General features: G+C 37.8%; 2 protein-coding genes across 2 annotated transcripts; one reads left to right on the top strand and one right to left on the bottom strand.

The window, feature by feature from the left end:
- Window positions 1–396: 396 nt before the first annotated feature.
- On the top strand, window positions 397–2,046 carry LOC135676809 (pentatricopeptide repeat-containing protein At4g38010-like). The gene has a single exon (XM_065188400.1). It carries the CDS (start codon window positions 405–407, stop codon window positions 1,926–1,928), a length of 1,524 nt encoding a protein of 507 aa, XP_065044472.1. The 5' UTR covers window positions 397–404; the 3' UTR covers window positions 1,929–2,046.
- Window positions 2,047–2,686: 640 nt separating this feature from the next.
- Window positions 2,687–20,226, bottom strand: LOC103989029 (uncharacterized). Its single transcript, XM_009407762.3, has 11 exons — window positions 20,027–20,226; window positions 19,335–19,396; window positions 18,181–18,317; window positions 15,764–15,822; window positions 15,185–15,208; window positions 9,934–10,016; window positions 9,755–9,819; window positions 9,544–9,593; window positions 6,594–6,695; window positions 6,277–6,336; window positions 2,687–3,183 (listed from the first exon to the last, which is right to left on the bottom strand). Exons 1-11 carry the CDS (start codon window positions 20,027–20,029, stop codon window positions 3,070–3,072), a joined length of 759 nt encoding a protein of 252 aa, XP_009406037.2. The 5' UTR covers window positions 20,030–20,226; the 3' UTR covers window positions 2,687–3,069.
- Between the last annotated feature and the right edge of the window lie 708 nt (window positions 20,227–20,934).

Raw genomic sequence — 20,934 nt, forward strand, 5'->3', positions numbered from 1 at the left:
TATGTATATATATACATATATATGTATATATTTATTCATATATATATATATATATATACATACATATATATATAAACACATATATATACATATATATATGTATATGTATATATATATATATATGTATATATATATGTATATGTATATGTATATATATATATATATATGTATATGTATATATATGTATATATATATACATATACATACATATATATGTACATATATATGTATATATATTACGCACGGGATATATATATATATATATATGTACATATATATATATATATATATATATACATATACATATATATATATATATATACATATACATATATATATATATATATATATACATATATATATATATACAAGGCTGAGCTGCATCAGAACGTTGCTCACGGGGAATGGTTCTTCTTCACCCGCTTGAAGCTGGCCAAATCCAAGCCCACCTCACCAAGTCCCACAGACGCAACCTCCTGAACTCCCTCCTCCGCTCCCTCTCCCTGTCCCACGCCCCCGAGAAAGCCCTCCATGTCTTCCGCCATATTCTCCACCTCTCACCTCCCTCCTCGGATCACTTCGCCTACACCTTCCTCCTCCGCGCTGCCTCCCTTCTCCACCCCGACCACGGCCTCCAACTCCACGCCCGTCTCCTCAACTCCGGCCTCCACGCCGACCTCTTCGTCCAGAACTCCCTCATCGGCTTCTACACCTCCGCCGCCGACGTCGACTCCGTCCGCCGCGTCTTCGCCGGCATCGCCCGCCCCGATGTAGTCTGCTGGACTTCGTTCGTGTCGGCGCTGGCGAGGTGCGGGCGCGAGGATGAGGCCCTCGCGGCCTTCCGCTCCATGGACGTTCCCCCGAACGCCTTGACCCTTGTGAGCCTGCTTCCCGCTTGCGCTCGTCTCGGTGCTCTCCGTCCCGGGAAGGCTGTTCACGGGTTTGGCCTTAAAAGCTGCGGTGGCCATGGCTGCAACGTCATATTGGATAACGCGATTTTGGATCTGTACATGAGCTGCAGGGATTTGGTCAGTGCCCGCAATTTGTTTGGCGAAATGCCGAGTAAGGACGTCGTCTCATGGACGACTCTGATCTCTGGTTATGCGGCCAACGGAATCCCTGAAGAAGCCATATCAGCCTTCCACGTGATGCTACGGCATGGTCAGGTCGAGCCGAATGAGGCGACCATGGCCTGCGTGCTGCGCGCCTGTGCTTCTCTTGGAGCGTTGAGCACTGGCAAGTGGATCCATTCCTACCTGCTCAAGAGTCACATCGGTGTTTGCGGTCTCCCCGGTAATGCTTTGATCAATATGTACGCTAAGTGTGGAGTGATAGTCATGGCTTGGAGAGCTTTCAGTGGGCTTGCTTGCAGAGATCTGGTGTCTTGGTGCACGATGATGGGAGGTCTGGCAATGAGCAGTCGGGCAGATCTTGCACTCCAGCTGTTTGCTTCTATGATTTGTCATGGGCTGAGGCCGGACGGTGTGGCGTTCCTTGCATTACTATCAGCGTGCTGCCATGCAGGATTGCTCGACCAAGGTTTGATGATATTTAAGGCCATGAGCAAGGTTTATGGAGTTGTTCCTCAGAAGGAACACTACACCTGTATGATGGATGCCTTCTCACGGGCTGGGCGCCTAAAGGAAGCGGAAGGGATCCTTTGCAGCATGCCGGTTGAGCCTGACAAGCATGTGTGGGGAGTCTTGCTGAGTGCTTGCAAGACGCATGGATTACAGCAAGCAGAGTGGGAGCACCTTGGTGGCAAGGCCCTCGGAGGTTACTTGGATTTTGGAGGAGGGACTTATGCATTGGTGTCGAACATTTTGGCTGATGCTGGCAGATGGGAAGTCTCTAATCATGTGAGGGATCTGATGAGAGTGAGAAAAGTAGAGAAGACACTTGGGTGTAGTAGGATTGAGGGTCGTTGACATTCTGTTAATGTCAGGGCTACCTGTTATGAGCTCCAGAAGATGGTTGGGTGCAGGATCGTTAGGTCCCAGTAGTTGAAGCTAGGCATGATACTGATGCCGAAAATATATATATAATTTTCTTACAAAATTTTGATCAAAAAAAAATCCCACTTTGAAATTGGGTGTACTTCTAATTGAATATCTAACATAAGACAAGATCGAACGAGAACCGATGGTTCCAGTTTTAGATCCCGTTCTAAGCAGTTGGAACAAAAACTGAACTGCCCAAGTCAGGTTTCAATTTGATTTCAGTTTCAACATTCCTGTTCGACCTACTTGGAGCAATTGAACAAAAGCCATGTCAACCGATCATAAACTTAAAATCCTTCATCCGCTTAAGAATCCGATCATAAACTTATATCATTCATCCGCTTAGAGGCTTCTGCCTCTTAACATACTATGAATCACAGCAAGTTTCTATTGCATGTCTACATTTTCTAATCTCGTCATGGTGGCAATGCTGCTCTCTCTCTCTCTCTCTCTCTCTCTCTGGTTTTAAGACAACTTTCTTAATCATGACAACGTCGTACATTCCTAGTTTGCTCCTATTTTCATTATGTAAATTTGTTTGACTGCACACTCAACAATAGGATTATGTACGATTTATATGCAAGATTATGTACATTGTAGGACAGCTCGATCAGGTACCTCAAGTCAACTAAAATATCAACCCGATCCAATGACTCTTTCTAGTTGAGCAGATTTTGTTCAACTGATTTCCAAACAGAACAACATGCCATAAAGTTTCCAGCAACTCAAACTGCAAGTGAGCACAAAGTGTAACTACAAGTCTCAACTATATGTATGAAAGCAAAAGGTAGCTATCAGAGACGAGAGCATTGGGATTTTGCTATCATAATACTAAGTGAGAAAAGAATGCAAACTTCAGAAGGGACAGGCCACTTGGACACCATATTTCTTCAACATGCATAGGACACGCTCACCGTTGATCAATCGAGGCAGCTAAAGAGAAGGGCAAAAGTTGAGGCCTTCATGCTCATTCTGAATGAGAACCAAATCCTGATTTTGTGAACCAATCATAAGACACTGCAAGGAATCTGTAAACAACAGCGTACAATCAACTGCTTTGTGTCACTTCTCAATTCTGATGGCGCTGGACGATTCCATTCTCGGTCAAGTACTCCACGAATTCATCAATCAGATAGGGCCAAGCACCTTCTTCATCGTAGTTGGACAGTTGAAGATCAACAGTCTGAACAAAGGTCATAAACAAAAATGATTTTGTGCTACACCAAAAGCCTATAGGTACATCCTAATTTCATCATCAGCATGCATATTTTTTACCCATACTAATATCATTGAACAAAATTAGTTGATTTATTTTTTCCATGAGGGCTACATTCTCTGCATGTTCTTCCTGCCTAGTGCAAGGAGAGGCAAGGATGCAGCTGGGAACATTATTGTTGCTCTGCAGTATCCTTTCCAATTGCACATGGCAGGAAACAGATACAAGACAATTTGCTCTTTCACTGATAAGAAAGGGGGAAAGATCGATATGGTGTTCCAATAAAGAACTTCAAATCGGAAGACTTACCATTTTCTGAAGTTATAGGAGCACCTTGTCAACAGCTAGTTCTATTGGCTTAAAAAAAGGTAACAATCAAGGTTGGTGGACTTCAACACATGTGACAAACAAATTTATTTGAAGACAAACTACAAGAAGGAAAAAAAAAAGCATCAATGCTATTCCTAACATTACTTTGTAACACGTCTCACTACCTGGGACAGAGCCCTTCCCAAGTAATAAAATAGTTACAAACTGGGGAACCTTAGACTTTTCTTTTGAAACACTCCCTTACCTTTTCTCATTGCTTATTGGTCTCTCTCTCTCTCTCTCTCTCTCGCTCTCTCTCTCTATAAAGAACCATGTCATGGGACTCAGAATCAATCTTGAGTCATTTGGAATAATATCTTTGCTGGTAAAACTGCACATATTAATGCTCTCTAGACCCCACAATGATTCGCATAGTATTTTTAATAGGTGTCAGAGCACTCACCTAGGAGCGAGGTGAGGTAAGGCCTGAGTGCCTCACACAACCTCTAGGCGAGGCACTTCGATGAAGCACCGCTTGGGCGCCTTGGGCAAGCGCTCGAGTTAAGAGGCAAGTTGGTACTAGGTGGGGTTAATGCTTGGTTCAATTGAACAGGCAAGTTGGTTCAATCAAACCAACTAAAGTGCCCTAACCCCCCCACCCCAATTGTCCGATGCAGCTTTGAAACCCTACATTCGCTACCGCAGCTCCCTCCACTGCCATCGCCTTCGTTCGAAGCTTCCTCCGCCATCGTCGCCTTCATTCGCAACTTCCTTCGTCGTTGCCGACTTCATCTGCAATTTCACCACCTTCATTTATATCTTCCTCTGTTGCCACTGCCTTCGTCTACTGCTTCCTCCGTTGCCACCACCTTCATCCGTTGCTTCCTCGACTGCCCTCTCCCCCAACTTCCTGCATAGCCGTTGAATACTCCTCTTCTCCTTCCTCCATATATTTATTTATTTATTTTGCAATGCCTCACGTCGCTTGGGCAAGTGCCTAGTGCCTCCAAGCATTATGAGATCTTGGTGCCTTGCACTTTTAAAATCACCAGGTTGGCACCTATTACATTAAGCCATCCTTTTTAAATCAACTTTACTAATTACAATGTCACTAGAGATTTCGAATCCATTAAAGAAATATGTTGAAATCCTTGTCATGGTTGAATTTGTAATATCATGTTAAAAATCTAGTATTGAACCCCTACAATAGGTTATGCCACACAAGATACGATATTGATTTGAGGGGTCACATCCATGAATTCTAGTAGTATCATTCAAAAATAATTTCTCATAAATGAGCGACACAATAAAGAATAACGTAAACAAAATGACAAAGCTTAACAAAAGAATTTTTGCATTAAGATTATTGGCTAAAGATGAGATGTAAATAGCATTTGGTTAGAAAATGGAATTCACAAATCAAGGGTCACTTTAAGGAGATGAAACTACTATGAAAACAATGGACATCAAACTCCTTGTTTTCCTCTGGCACCCTGAGAATATATTGCATAACCATTGCATTAGGTTTTGCCAAAGGGTGCTAGCTAGGCATGTGAAATAGTTTCTAAAGATAGTTCATAGGTTCACCAAAATGGTGCATTTGAAAGATTCTTTATGTACGTAAGTTAGCAGATTTGTTTCCCTAGCATGCCTAGGCCACTTAAGTAGGGACATAAGTTTTTGAGTCATTCTTGGAGAATCTAAGGGTACTAAATGGTGAAAACTAGGATTCAATAGAGAAACAGACCACTGTGCATGTTGCTATTTCTTATCTATTGGCATGGTCATCCCAATTTTAGAATGCAAGTTGATCAGTGAGAACAACATAAAGGAAAATCAGCACAGATCAACACATATCATGCCAGATAAGTATTAGAACATGACATCCTAATTGTACTGTAGGTACTAGCACATGGCTGGACCAATTTTTACTATGTGTTGAATGATACATGAGCATGCCAACTGACAAAAGCATGTAATTGTACTATACCAAGAAGGTACTAGCACACCTTGCGCCAACAAATGGCAATCCTCGAGTATGCCTTTGCTCTAAGGCTTTTTCTTGTAGAGATGTATGAAAACCATCTTAAAGAGGGTGGGTTTGCCCAGCACAACAGAATTGAAATGGATATTTAGTTGAGTTTGCTCCAAGACTGTCCGCATGAGATTTAACTTAATTGCATTCTAAGATTTAATTTTAGCTAGCTGAATGTTAGATAAGATATTTGATGCATGTTCTAGCTTCTTGCTATTTTTGTCTCAATTTGCATGTTATAAAATTTCTTCTTGTGTGCTGTCCATTTCAAAATGATCGCATCACTTACCTGGTCAGAAAATAAAAATTCCAGGATTTTCTATCCAAAAAGACTGATGGGCATCCAACTCATGAATCCTGAGGACTTCATAACTTGCAAGCTAATACATACTTGGAAAAGGATGAAAATGCACAATGAAAATCCCAGGAACTTCTATCCAAAAAGACTGATGGGCATCCAACTCATGAATCCTGAGGACTTGATAACTTGCAGACTAATATAGAGTGGAAAAGGATGAAAATGCACAATTCAACTTAACATTAGAATCTAAGATACAATGAGGAACAAACATCAAATACAATCCTTAATAAGACAAAAAGCAATCCAAAAACAATTTAGGGCAGCCACCTATGTTGAACTATCACATATTGTATAAATTGACAATTAGATACTGTTATAAAATTGTAACAAAATCATTTAATACTTAAATACATACCTTAGCAAATTCCAATAGCTGAGACCAGGTGTCTCTCGATATTGCTTTGTTATGCCTCACCTGATAATGACAAAATGGATTAGACATCACCTGTTGCACAGAATATTAGAGGCACAAGCCACGAACTAGACCTAAGTAATCAACTTCATTAAGGTGCTGCAAAAGCATGAAGAAGCAAACAACAAACTAAATCCATGTATCCCTCGGAGGGAATGAAACATCTATCATGCCATAATTGCATAAGTGTTCTGTAATGTTGAGAAAATTCATCCAAGAATGAAATGAAACCTGGTGAAATGGTAGCTGAAAAAACCTACCTGTAAGAACTGGCACCAATGGTCAACTAAAGGCCAGTGCCTTTCTGCGAACAACAACTGCCACATGCCAATAGCTGTATCAAGTGCTAGAGATTTTTGACCCTGCGATGATTGGAAAGAAAGCCACTTTCAATATTATCTTTAAAATATCTCAAAAATAAATAAATTATACCTTTGAGCATGAGGTAGGGAAGTATCTCATGTTTGTATTATTTAATAAGAGGCGTTCCACATGAAATATGAACAGGAGGAAAGAATAAAATGAACTGCAAATCCAAGCATAAACATAGTGTACTCATGTGTTGTTGCTTGGGAATGGGCAACAACTTGGGTACAACAACCAAAATTCAAGGTCAATGTGAGCCTAAAGGTCTTGCAGCTATGATCAACCTCAACATTGCAAAGGATAATGCATGAGACATTGACCCAAGCGATACAGAGTTTTGAAAGCTCAAAGACATCACAGTACCTGCCACCATCCAAAAAACACCACTTTGCTGGGCACACATCACCAAGCTTAGTGGCTATGATATCATCGTATCATAACCTGAGTTGGAGCCTGAGTTGGAAGCACATGAGCTTGTCACCAAAACCTATGTGATGTCATTTGGAGATAGATAATGCCCAAGCTATATCTCATAGTTAATGCATAAACAGCGGTCACAAAATCCCACCATGATATCCATGAAGTATCAGTAGGCAGGAAATAGATTTTGAACGCCCGTGAATCCACCAAGAAATCTACATCCATCCCAAGCCATAACCTAGTCAAACCAAAGTGTGTAAAAGGATTGCATAGATTATGATCTTAATGCCATATTGGCTAATGGATTTGTACCATTTTATATGGACAACCATGTGGACTTTGACACTGAAAGTACTCAGGTGTTACTATTTGGGACAGCAATGAGTTTAAAACTATATCAGTGCATGCTTCAAGATATTGTAGATGTAGGTCTCACACAGACACCCATGTCAATAGAAATGTAGTACATGTTGCACATATCATACCAAAAATATGGTAGAATAATGCCCACATCATGTTGACATGATACAATAGTTACTGCCCAACACCCCTAATCTGTGAATGTCATAAAAAGGCATGTCAAAATTATTGCTCCATAAAATAACTTCAGTAGCCTCAACACTCAACCAGTTTACATTGGAATTTGGCATTGGACTTCTTTGATCCCAGAAAAGGAAAAGGGAGGAGTCTCTTGATTCAAATTAAGGGACCCAAGAAGAGAAGGGAGCGGGTGATCCACTGAAGGATCAGTATGGCATGTCTGATCTCATCAACCCTAGCTATGATCCAAAGGAGAGTTATCTGGCAAAGCTGGCAGATTATCTATCAGGTGCAACAAGGTAAACCATGGTGGAATGCAATCTCAAGACAGATTGCTTGATTTCTTCACATGAAAGGAACATAAGAAGAGGGAAGAGGGAAGAGGGAAGAGAAAAAAAAAAGAATATGACTAGAATGAACAAAAATAGAAAGAGAAAACAAAAGAAAGATAATGAAATAAATAATTTAGAATTATTCTATAAAATTATCAATTATGTAAGATAAACAAACATATATATAAGTTGTAAAATTACATAAAAAGGGTAATACTTTAGGTGTTTAACCAAGAAATTGAAAACTGAACTTTCCAAAATAGTTACACACAAACTTCAAATGAAAAAAAACAGAAGTCTGATAATTATAGGTAAAACCAGATGAGCAGTGAAACTTAATATTAAATACACTGAATATTAATTAATGGTGAATTTGATGGGATGTTAAATAAATCAAATTCAGTAACAAAGTGTACTAAATTTGATGGGATGTGAAATAATTAGTATGTGGTATGAGGTGAGGTAGAGTTAGTGGCGTGATGTGAGATAGAAGAAGACCTTAAAATATTTTAATTGAGACTAAAATAAAAATTTTAATATTCTTAATTTAACTAACCCGAAGATGTTTTGTGTGCCTCCATGGTAGCAAAAAATATCCATATGGTCGGCCCCAAATACTTGAGACTTGTAGCTTTATTATTATAGTTATTTTTCAGCATTTTTAAATTCGATTGCCATACGATTAAACTCATCTTTCCTTTAGATGTCACAAAATTCCATTTCAAACTTGTGGACACATGAAAACAACCAAGTCGACCAGACCCAAAGACGTTGAAGGAAATATCTTTGAGAAAATAATAAATCTTAAAATGCCTTTCTCAATACTGACAGTGATTACAGCATCTATCAATATTTTTAATTTTGAGTACCAGACCTATACTGGTCCTAACCTAGACTGGTATGGGTCCGAGCCATACCAGCACATTGCGTCGGTAATTCAGAATGTACTGAATTTTGAAAAAACCTAAAAAATGGTTGAACGATAGAAAAGTTACCAGTACAGGACTTGTACCACATGGTACAGGTCCTATACCAGACGTACCAGGTGGTTCAAGCCCTATATCAGAAGCCTAGTCCACGTGCCCATAGTGTCGAACTGATAAGCACCACCAGTACCAAACTATAAGGATGGTATTACAAAGTACAAACCTTGGCATACATCCAATCCACAGAAAGGGAGAAAGGAGGAGGGAGACAGAGAGAAAGAGAGAGAGAGAGAGTACTAAAAGGGTCACCTAGTTCACAGAGCTCCTGCCAATGAAGCTCTAAGAAGGGTGAATAAATGCAACCTTACCACAACAAGCAAAATGTTATGACCCTATTTTATCAAACACCATGGATGGCTTTATTTGTCGTATAGCACATAATTTGTAAGATTTTTTGTACATTCCCATTAGAGCATAACATGAAAATGATTATACATACTTGTGCTTCCATAATATTATGAAATATCAAGTAATTAATGAATTAACATTTTGTAAAACATAGCATTTTGACTGCCTACTAAAATAACATGAAAGAGATGCTCACTAAACAAAAAATGGTTGGGTACCTTTTCTTTAGCCCAGCCAAAAGCGAAATTGTATATTTCACGAAATTTTTCTGGAGGCATGAAACACAAAATTTATAAGAAAAGCTTGAAGAAACAAACATAAGGCAAGTGTTTCAGTTTTGTTTATAACAGTGTATCAAACTTAAAAATAACTTGAATAAACATATGCCAAGTAGCTTCCAAAATACAGAATGGGACAGATAACACTCACGTTCATCTTTTAGCTCACTTCGCATATATGATAACTTATCACGAAACTTCTCAATTGTATCTATCCTGCATCAAAACATTTTACTTTCAACACAAACAAATTGTATCTTCATATGTCAAAACTCCTCCAACCTACTCAGAAGACGAAAGAATAAGCAACTCAGTGAGGCCAAATATTACCCAAGATATTGTAATCCACCAATGAATTCCTGCCGAGAGAACTCACACATTGTAGCAGCCTTCATGTGCCAAGATACAACTAACTATCGTAAAAGAAACCAAAAGCACACAGCACCTTATAATTAGTGTACTGTAAGTGCTTTAGTAAATCTCCAAAGCAAACACAATGTAAAGTAGAAACTTAGCTGATCAGAAAATAGCAGTAGTCTTTAAATTATTTAACCACAGTAAACAAATAAGAAAGCAGCAAGATAGGAGAAAGTAAGATAACAGAATAAGAAAGAAGAAAAGGCCAGATACACAGAAGTAGGATTGCAACAAAACAGAGAATTCCAGTCCAAAATCCAATAATCCATTATGATCTTGTGAGTCATTTGAATCACTATTCTTCATCCCACTAAGAATTCTGAAAAATACTGGTGTAGCACCAGGATTCAGATTTTCCCATAATACCCTTCAGCACTTTATTGAACATTTATCTCAGAATAGGAGCCCTAAATAACATAAAATTTCAAGTCATGCTTGAGCACAATGATTGTGTAAGATCCCATCAAATGCTATGTTTCTCTCTTCTGTTCTGTACCATATTTGTTCAACGCATGAATCTTGCCTGAAGGTGTCAGGGTGCCTAACCTTGTTAGCCAAGGAATGTCATTTTAGGTACTGGACCTGTATCAGTCCCCTGGGTCAGTCCAGTATATCCATCAGTCGGGGCCAATGTACTAACACATTTCGAGGAGGAAGAAGAAGAAGAGAAAGGAACATATGGCGGTGGAGGAAGAGCAAGACGAAGAGGAGGAAGGAGAAGAAAGAAGAAAAAGGAAGAATAGGAGGCGGTGGAGGAAGAGGAGGAGAAGAAGAGGAAGCTCCTCATTTTTTATCTGATCCCAAGTTTGATTGTGGAACTCTTATAAGTATGGCATAAAACAAGAAAATTGAATGTTAGTGATGTATGACACATGAGAGAAAGGGGTAAAAGGATATTATAGGATTTAATTCGGTTCATGGTCAATTTTCAAGGTCGCTGAAATCTTTAAATCATATTTGATTTTTATGAAAGGACAAACATAAACTAGGACTAGTATAAAGGAAGAAGAAATTTTAGATGATCCAGATACATACTCACTTTGACTTTGAGAATCACACGTAGGATTAAAAACAATGGTAACACACCATTAGGAAGAAATTTCTTCTATTGATCTAAACTCCAACTGCTTCACCACGTCATTTGCTTATAACATTTTACCCTTCAAATAGATCCTCAATTACAAGCAGAAAAAAGAAAAACAAAAGAACTAAAAAAAAAGTTCACTTAAGAAGATACTATTCCATGAGCCAAGGCTAATCAATCACCCACATTTCATTCTCAGAAGAACTATTTTCAAATTTGTTCAAAATTCCTTTTTATACATATTCTTTATTGCTATTAATTTCCTTCTTTGGATAGAATCTTCAATTGAGATCATTATTCCTTTTCTTCCATTTTCCTTTGGCTTCTCTTTCTTCCCTTGAACAATCCTATAATTGAAAATACATATGTTGTTGCCATGTAACAAATTTTGGCATTTGAAAAAAAAATAAAACAAAATTAAAATTAATATAAAACAAAAATGGTTCCTACACCAAATAGTTCATGCTGTATGGTAATGAAACACCTCATGTTTTAATTAAAAATACCTCTTTCCTTGCAGACTAAGCAAGCATAAGAGGAATGCCTGAGAAGCAACAAATTATTCAAACAACTAATTTTGGACCTTTCCTTTTACAAATATCAAGCATTGAATGTAAGTTCTTCATAAGGTAAAAGATTTATTACAGTTTCATGTCAATCATTTCAAGTTGTCACATGGGACTTGGACTTGCATTGTCACTCTAGGCCCCTAGAGACTCAAGTCATGAAACTCTTATTTTTCACTGGCTAAGATGTTAATTATCCCACTGGAGCTTTTTGTTGTGCTAAAGTTGTTCAACATCATGAATCTGGAGTCAACATAATGAAGGCATGAAAATTTTGATTATCTGAAACCATGTTGACAGAGCCTCCAATTATGAGACAAATTTAAAAGTAAATGAAGTAGAGGAAAATAGAAGAAAGATATAAAAAGATAGAATAAATGAGAAATGAGAATTGGAGAAAACAAAAAAAATCCAGCATGTCATAAATCATCATTATTAACTCATAATTTATCGGTCATGATTTCTCTTAAGGCTCATTGTAGACAAGTATCCTAGTCTTAGAATAATTCCCAACTAATCTAAATGACCCTAAAACTTTACAAGAATATCTGGGACTTCTCATCACTTCAAGATACCATAAAACTCTATTTTAATGTTTACAATCCAGATGCAGGACATCAAAGTTTTGACTGGATCAGGTGATACAAACACTACCATAGCTACTTGAACAATGACAAGATGGAACCTAATGAAAAGGGAAGAGATAATATAAACTATAAAGACCCATAGGCACTCTATAAACTTAGCGAAGAGACTGAATTGAACAAGAACTTAATATGACTCAAACGAAACATGTTCAACACAAGACAAGGTCACATATCTACCATGAAGAACCAAAATTGATTATATTGCACCATAAACTACTTCTTCCTTATTATAGTGCAATACAGAAGAAAGTTCGCCAAATAAAAGTTCTGCCTGCAACTGAAGAGTCTTTGACTGGTGCAGTCAAGCAGCTATCAAATGACAGACATAAAGTATCTAAAAGTTCCTTAGACTATAAACTTAATGAAGAGACTGAATTGAACAAGAACTTAATATGACTCAAACGAAACATGTCCAACACAAGACAAGGTCACATATCTACCATGAAGAACCAAAATCGATTATATTGCACCATAAACTACTTCCTTATTATAGTGCAATACAGAAGAAAGTTCGCCAAATAAAAGTTCTGCCTGCAACTGAAGAGCCCTTGACTGGTGCAGTCAGCAGCTATCAAATGACATACATAAAGTATCTAAAAGTTCCCTAGACTCAGTGATTTAAAAAGCGCTAGGCGTCAAAAGGCGCCAAGGTCCAAAAACGCCCAAGGCGCTAGGCGCTCACCCGAGCGAAACGAGGCGCTAAAATATAAAAATATATAATATAATTAATAAATATAATTATTTAAATTTTTAAATAAAAATATGTTATTAAATTAATCTAATAAATATAAATACTATTACTAATATACAGTATACTGTTAACAGTATACTATCGAAAGAGGAGAAGAGTGTAAGGGAAGAGTTGGAAGGCCGAGGGTGTTGACTAAGAAGAGCGGGAGCGGCAACTGCGAGCGACGACAGTGGCAGCAGCAGCAGCGAGCAGCGACAGCGAGAGCGGCAAGCGGCGACAGTGGCACCGGAAACAGCGAGCAGCGGGAGCGGAAGCGGCGAGCGAAGACAATGGCAACAATAGCAGCATGCAACAGCGGGACCGAGAGCGGAAGCGACAAGCGGAGAGGGTGGCAACGGTAACAGCGGCAGCGGGAGCTGCGACAGCGACAGCGACAACGACAACGAGAGCGGTTAGGGTTGGGGAAGTCACGCTGATATCGATGCTTTAATTAGTTCGATTGAACCAACTAAAGCACCGAAGATCGAACCAAACCTCAAACGCTGGTTCGATCGCCTGGTTTAACCCAAGCGCTCGCCCGAAGCGCCTAGCGCCTGGGCTCGGGCGAGTGCCCAGGTGGTGCCTCTTTGAAGCGCGCCACCTGGAAATGAAGCGAGGCGCTCGGGCCTCGCCTCGCCTCGCTCGAGCGCCTAGGCGAGCGCCCGAGCGCCTTTTTAAATCACTGCTTAGACTATAAACTTAATGAAGAGACTGAATTGAACAAGAACTTAACATGACTCAAATGAAACATGTTCAACACAAGACAAGGTCACATATCTACCATGAAGAACCAAAATTGATTATATTGCACCATAAACTACTTCCTTATTATAGTGCAATACAGAAGAAAGTTTGCCAAATAAAAGTTCTGCCTGCAACTGAAGAGCCTTTGACTGGTGCAGTCAACAGCTATCAAATGACATACATAAAGTATCTAAAAGTTCCTTAGACCAGCATTTGCCAACAGGCAACTTTTGGCTAGATAAAGCCATCTACTTGCAAACATTAACAAGCCAAGCTTGACTAACAGATTATATTAGGCACAGATCCACTTGTTTATGGCATAAACAGAGCTGTTCACAAACAGATCAATTTCAAAAACCTTCCACCATACTAAGTGCTAAAATCAACAGTCTTTATAACAACCATGCTATGACAGAAAAAATAACAACAAGAAGGTATGCCCACTCTATCAATTATGCTAGCCTAGAGCATAGAACCACAAATGATCCAATAAAGTGAGAATATTATCAGGATGAACATTCATTAGTACCTTACAATGTCAAAGAACAACATATAGTGATAACAGTTCACCAAAAGCATCTTTACCAATAGATGCTGCTACATTAAGGGCCAAACACATGCTGATATAATCATGCCTACATAGTTCAGAATGGCACTGTACCATGGAGTCCAATAGAAGCATGGCATATTATAATTTAAAATGAAGAGGATAACATGCCGTACACAGAACTATAATCACACTCATAGAACTCAATTTTGTCTCGACCAATTCATACCGGCCCATATATACAGGTCTCAGCATGAACCAGGAAACATACCAGCCCTTTTTGGGCAATTGAATCCCTTTTTTTTGGCATGACCTGCAGCAGTGCAACTTATGGTTTAAACATGGCAGGCAATCGCACACTGCCACCTGCCTGAACTGCAGGCCCACCCACCTGCCACCTTCTAATCCACCTTCTCCTCCTATTCTTCTCCTTTTCCTCCATTCCTCCTCTTCCTCTCTTCCCTCCCGCTCCCCCTCCTCCCCTTTTCTTGGTACAACAGGCCGCACCAATTTACCATATACCATGTGTTAATATGCCAACATTGGCCAGAACAATACTGGTCCGGTCATAAATTAGTAGGGATCTGGTACCAAAAATATAAAACCTTAATCATGCTCATTCCTAATCATAACGATCAATCCTTAAAAATAATAGTTGCAGAATTCAATGATTCAAGAACAGAGGAGAGAAGAAAACTAGGTTTTTTAACTTTTAACAATTGAACAAATAAATAACCGCCATTTCGAATGCCCACAAAATATTTAAATTTTAACAAAACCAAAGTTACCCCACAAAAATACCAAAAAGTAATGCAAAGGACTTATTCATGTCATATATGCACTCACCATAACAATATCTTGGGGATCCACCTGCAAGAACCAACAACAGGTCACCAGCTATAAGACAAAAGAAACAACAGAACAAGAAAATTATACTTAAAAGATGAAATGATCCTTTTGTTATGCAAGTTAAACAAAAACAAAAATGAACGCAATGAAAAATTATAAAAAACATATTCCTATTGAAAAATTATAACTTAAACTATTATATATGAGCTAAAAGCTGACATGTAAATTATGATCAGTTTGTACAATAGTCAACAGTTCTCCTTCAAAACTTTTTTATTCTGCTCAATCTGAACAAGTCCCCTTTAAAACTTATTAAGAAAGTTGAATATAATTGGTGCCCAAGGAAACAATAATTTTTAAAAACTTAAAACTTTGAGCTGCATATATTTTCTTTAATAAATAACATAGTAGTTATAATGCATAAACTGACTCCACTGTCATCACTGTCAAACAGTCCAGATTTTCCGAGCACCATTTGTTGGCATAACAAAACCAGTTCTGACATATATTGGTAATGTACACATAAGAGAACAAACTGTAGTGTGCCATACGAGAAACAACTTGAACAAATCTTACCTGCAAATCATTGCAAAGAAGAGTTATACCATCCACCAGTATCATATCAACATAAGGATCTGCCACAATAGAAAATATTTCATTTTATCACTCCATGAAGCATAAGCATCAATGATGCGACAGCCAGTTGTATTAAATTACATATTTAGACAGACAACAATAAGTGAATGATTTTCATGTCAAATTCTCAATGATTATGCTAGCAAACGATTGGTTAAAGCACATCTACATAATCAATGATTATTCAATTCTGAAAAAAAATCTTAGAAAGAAGTTTACATCAATTCAGAGCAAGTAGGTCATGCAATGAACATAAAAAAAACAGCTCAATGTTATACATTGCGAGGGCAGGAAAAAACAGGGGAGTATTTGTGGAAAATAATGGACCCATGTGCCATTTTTGGACACCATAAGCTCATATTGGGGGTCATCTTATGAAATACTACCATTGTTTCAAAATGCAGTCTATATGATCACATATGCATATGCAGTCATATGACTGCCTCACTAAAAGCAACATCACATGGTATTATTGTATATGTGGAAATTGTCTTACATATACAGTTTCCATAAACATGGAAATGTTCTTATGAATATGGTTTATGTGCATGTCTCAATAATTACTAATATGGTCCATATACATTCTCGATACGCATTGGATCGGTCCATCCTGGAAGGTATTACATCCAATGAAGGATCGACAAAAGGACCAGCTCTTGCACCACCCTCTGTGACCAACTCACCAACCCACTAGGTATTCCTCTACTCTTGCACCACCTTCTCCCCTTCTCTTTCTCCTCATCCTTCTCCCCCACTTCTCAATATTGCCTCACTACCATACCAACATATTGTATGTCCGTATGCTGATATGTACCAGATTTGTGTCAGACCAACTAGCAACTTGTATGGGTCCAATACCAGAAATTTTTAACCATAGTTCAATAAATTTTTAACCATAGTATAAAAGACGGTTTTTATTTTTTTGGTTTGGACTCAACATATAAAATATACCTAATTATGATTTAATAATTCACATTTAAAAGCACATTTAATACAGTACCTTGGCTGCCCTCATTCTGCAGCCACTTTAATAGCATTAAAATTACAATTATACATCTGCATACCACACGCGATACAATATCTTGAACACTGCATTCAGCAGCAGTTTCTAGAACAGTAAAATTACAGTTACACAACATAATATACAGTACCTTCACCACCAGCATTCTGCAGCATGTTTTAGAACACTAAAATTATGGGATTTTACCATGTGTCAAAAATACAAATACCAAATGTTTAGAGAAAATAAATTTTGTACAAATTTCACATGAAGTGATCATAATACAAAATATCGATATATCAAAATGAAACATGATCAATCATGATCTATATAGCATCAACAAATCAAAATATCAAGAAGTGCCCATTAAAGGGGTGCCAGGTAAAAAATAGAGGTTAAAAAGTTATCTAAAGTGGCTTTAGATTAAACATAGTGGTCTAGTGTAATTTAAGTTGAGCCAGGAAATCCATGTTAAATTCATCCAGTCACTTAAAGAGCTGTTGGATAACCCCATTGAAGCAGTTATAATAGCAGCCAAAAGCCAACTATGTCAATCATCAAGCGCCCAAAAGACAATTTTCAATTAGCTTCCTCTATACCTTGTTGACTTACAAACCAATCAAAAACATAACACTTTAAAATAGAAAATTAATGTACAATAATTTTTACAATTAAAAATATTTAATTTAATTAAATGAAATTATGACCCTTTCAGGACCTGAAACACTTCTACATGCTCTATCTCATCCCTATATTTTTTTGAAAATGTTATGATAGAATATAATCAACATCAACATATTTTTTTAAAAGAAATTTCTAAATGCCACTAAGCAAAATAAAAATTATAAGAATCAACCAGCTGCAAAAAGAACAGCAAGAGCCTTGTAAACAGAATGAACTTCAGAACAGTAAGAGATGACAATAAATTATCATCTCAACAGTTTGGTAGCTTATGTTCAAATTTTTTTAATCCTTAAGGCTAAAATAATAAATTTAACAGTCAGAAACACTCACTTGCATGGTCATGCTCCAAGAAAAATTGTGCATTCAGGTTATAAGAAGCTATCACGAGCAAGATGTGACAGTTATGGCGACAAACTTAAGATGTCTATAAAACAGTAAAAAGGCAAGGAGACGCTGCACAGATGCTACAGAGGCAAGGTAGATATAAAAGTTGGGTTCAATAACAACATTCCTTCCATAAAGTGTTATAAGTGCAACTTAATGGCAACAAACAGCATGAGTCACACAAACATCCAGCCATTTTTTAACAAGAAACATAGGCACATGTTGGAATGGACAGGGCACAATAAGTGCAAGAGCATACAACAAAAAATAATTGCTCAAGAAAACTTGCCTTTGTATCTGTTATAGAGTTCTTCAAGATGCCTGGAGTCAGTAACAGTTCTAATATGGGGTTGGCTATAAAATATGTCAAAAGCCCCCTCTAAATGCCAATCACTGGCTTTCAAAGCCTGAACAGCAGCTTTCTCACTGTGAAAATTATAGAATCATGTTTATGATGATTAAAATATGCATAAAAGTAAAATAAATGCAAATCATGAAATGTAAAACTTTAAATAAAAAGAAAGTCATAATTAATCTTGACCGTTGGCATACTTAGACCATTAACATACATAGACCATTGTCTACATCACAAGCACAAAAGCTAAAATAACCAAAGATTCAAATCTCAATCCAATACCAGTCTCGATAAACCAATTGGACTGTTGTGATACCAGTATACAAGGTGGTAAAGTTGATGGTGATAATCAGTTCTTAATGTCTGAGTTATGTTGCTAAAAGTTGGAAGAAGCATTTATTTAAACCTAATGCTAGTATGAAGGCAGAGATAAATGAAAATTGATACATGAAAAAATGCATTAAACCTTAAACTAATAGCACTTCCCATCAAAATAAGACAGGAGGCTAAGGATCCTATGGAAAGAAAAGAGCATGGCTTGAGCGAATGCTAATATAAGCGATTAGACCCATGCCGGTCCAGCCATGGAACAGCATGGGTCCAATACCAAAAATTGGATTCCTTGTCAAAGACAAAAGTTGTTTAGGTAAACAAGGAGAAACGGTGATTGTATTTCCATAGCAAACGATAAAAATAAGCAATTTAAAACAGATACTCTGCCTGAAGCGGTCAAGCAGAACACCTTTTTTGTTGATTGGATGACATCGTAAAGAAGGACCATCACAAGAAATGTGTAGAACTGATGTCATTACTATCACCACAAGCAATGTGTAGAACGGATAAGTCATTACTATCACCACAAGCAATGTGCAGAACTGATATGATGTCATTGCTATCACGAATACTTTGCATCTCATTGAAAATACTGATATTGTAGCTACCAAGTCATCTGAATTCAAAACTATTATCCACTAATTACTATGGCAGCCTTATCCCAGATACTGAAAGGCTTTTTCTATGATACATATCCATGGTAGCCCTTGTACAGAACTTGGAGAAAATGTTTCATGTTTTAGTAAGTGGTATACCTCGATCCCGTTATTGCCATGAACTGCTGAACTTTGTCTCGATGTCCTCTTCCCAATTTATGCTGTTAAAGATCAAAATTAACATACTTAACTTGATAACCATTAAGAACTAATCCGAATGTAATAAAGAATCATTTGAAAATTTCACAGACAAGAAAGGCAACGACACAATATAAATCTTCAGGCCTTTTGGAGGTGACAAACTAGCAACGTCAAATTCCATGATCCACCAAACTTATGGAATCTATATCCAGAAGGTAAAAGGAGCAATATACAGACAAGTATATGATTTCTGTAACCCTTTTTTCTGATTTCATGAAATCGTTTTACCTTTTTCAACTATATAGAAACATATAGACATAAAATTATTGAAAATGTTAATACTTCACTTTCCCTTCTTTAAGGCTAATGAATCGTCTCAATGAAAATCTCACACACTTTCTCTTCCTAAACTGTCCTAATTATTTAATAATATAAGCTCCAATTATCAGCCAAAATTAAAATTTTCGAACATGTCGCCAAAAATATATCTTGATCATTACTGCTTTAAGAAATAAAAAGGCAGAGGCAAAAGGAGGCGGAAAACCAGTCCTGAGCTTAAAGAAAAAGGAAAAAAAAGCAGGATTAGTAATCGAAAGCCATAACTAAGAATCGAATTCCACACCGATGAAAGAAACGACATGAGCACTAACCATTTTTATATCACCGAGCAAACCCTAATTCGTCTCTCGTTTTTCCTTATAGAAAAGGGATCGACGGAAAGGGCGATTTCGAAGAGAGGAAAATTAGGATTTTGGTAGCCTCTTTTTCAGATTTCTTTCTCTTCTCCTCTCTCGTCGTCGCCTTTTCTTTCCCCCTTCCCTTCTCCTTTCGCCTTTTCGCACACACGCCCGTTCTGCAAGCGGAGAGCGCAACTTATTGATCACTAGGGCAACAATTGCGTTCGAAATGACCAAATAACCCTCAATTTAAATATTAATTTATAAATTTATACGCTAGCTTTGATGTACTACGAAACCTTGTGAAGGGTATATTAGTCATTTCATCATTTATCGACTAGGAGTCCACGTCGGCGGCAGAGACGCAATCCTACCCGTGGAGCGCATCAAATGACTAAATAGCTTTCATTTAAATACTAATTTGCAAAAATATACGCTAGCTTTGATATACTATGAAGCATGTTGAAGGGTATCTTAGTCAATTCATCCCCTTCCTTGTCTGTTCGCATTTATCCGCTGTGATCGCATTAGCGCAGAGGCTCGATCCTGGCTTTATTTGTTGTGGATCCCACGACAGCTATCAATGATGTGACATGGATATGATGTTGTGTTGATTGGTCGGATTGGGTGACTTGGATGGGCCCCGATCTAATGGATGAAGTAGGTGACTTGTGATACATCACTTTATGAGCTGACATGAGTTATCTCCACACGTAATCTTAATTTATATATAAATATGTTGACATTCGGATGTGACCAAAGACTACCGATCATTTCGCTTACGTCATTTGCTTACATAAAATCTATTTCTTGATTTTAAAATATGATCCGAGCATTATTGGTATTTTAGCCACGCCTTCAAATTAATCTCTTTCATTAAT

This window comes from Musa acuminata, chromosome BXJ1-6 (assembly GCF_036884655.1).
Source record: "Musa acuminata AAA Group cultivar baxijiao chromosome BXJ1-6, Cavendish_Baxijiao_AAA, whole genome shotgun sequence".
NCBI lineage: Eukaryota > Viridiplantae > Streptophyta > Magnoliopsida > Zingiberales > Musaceae > Musa > Musa acuminata.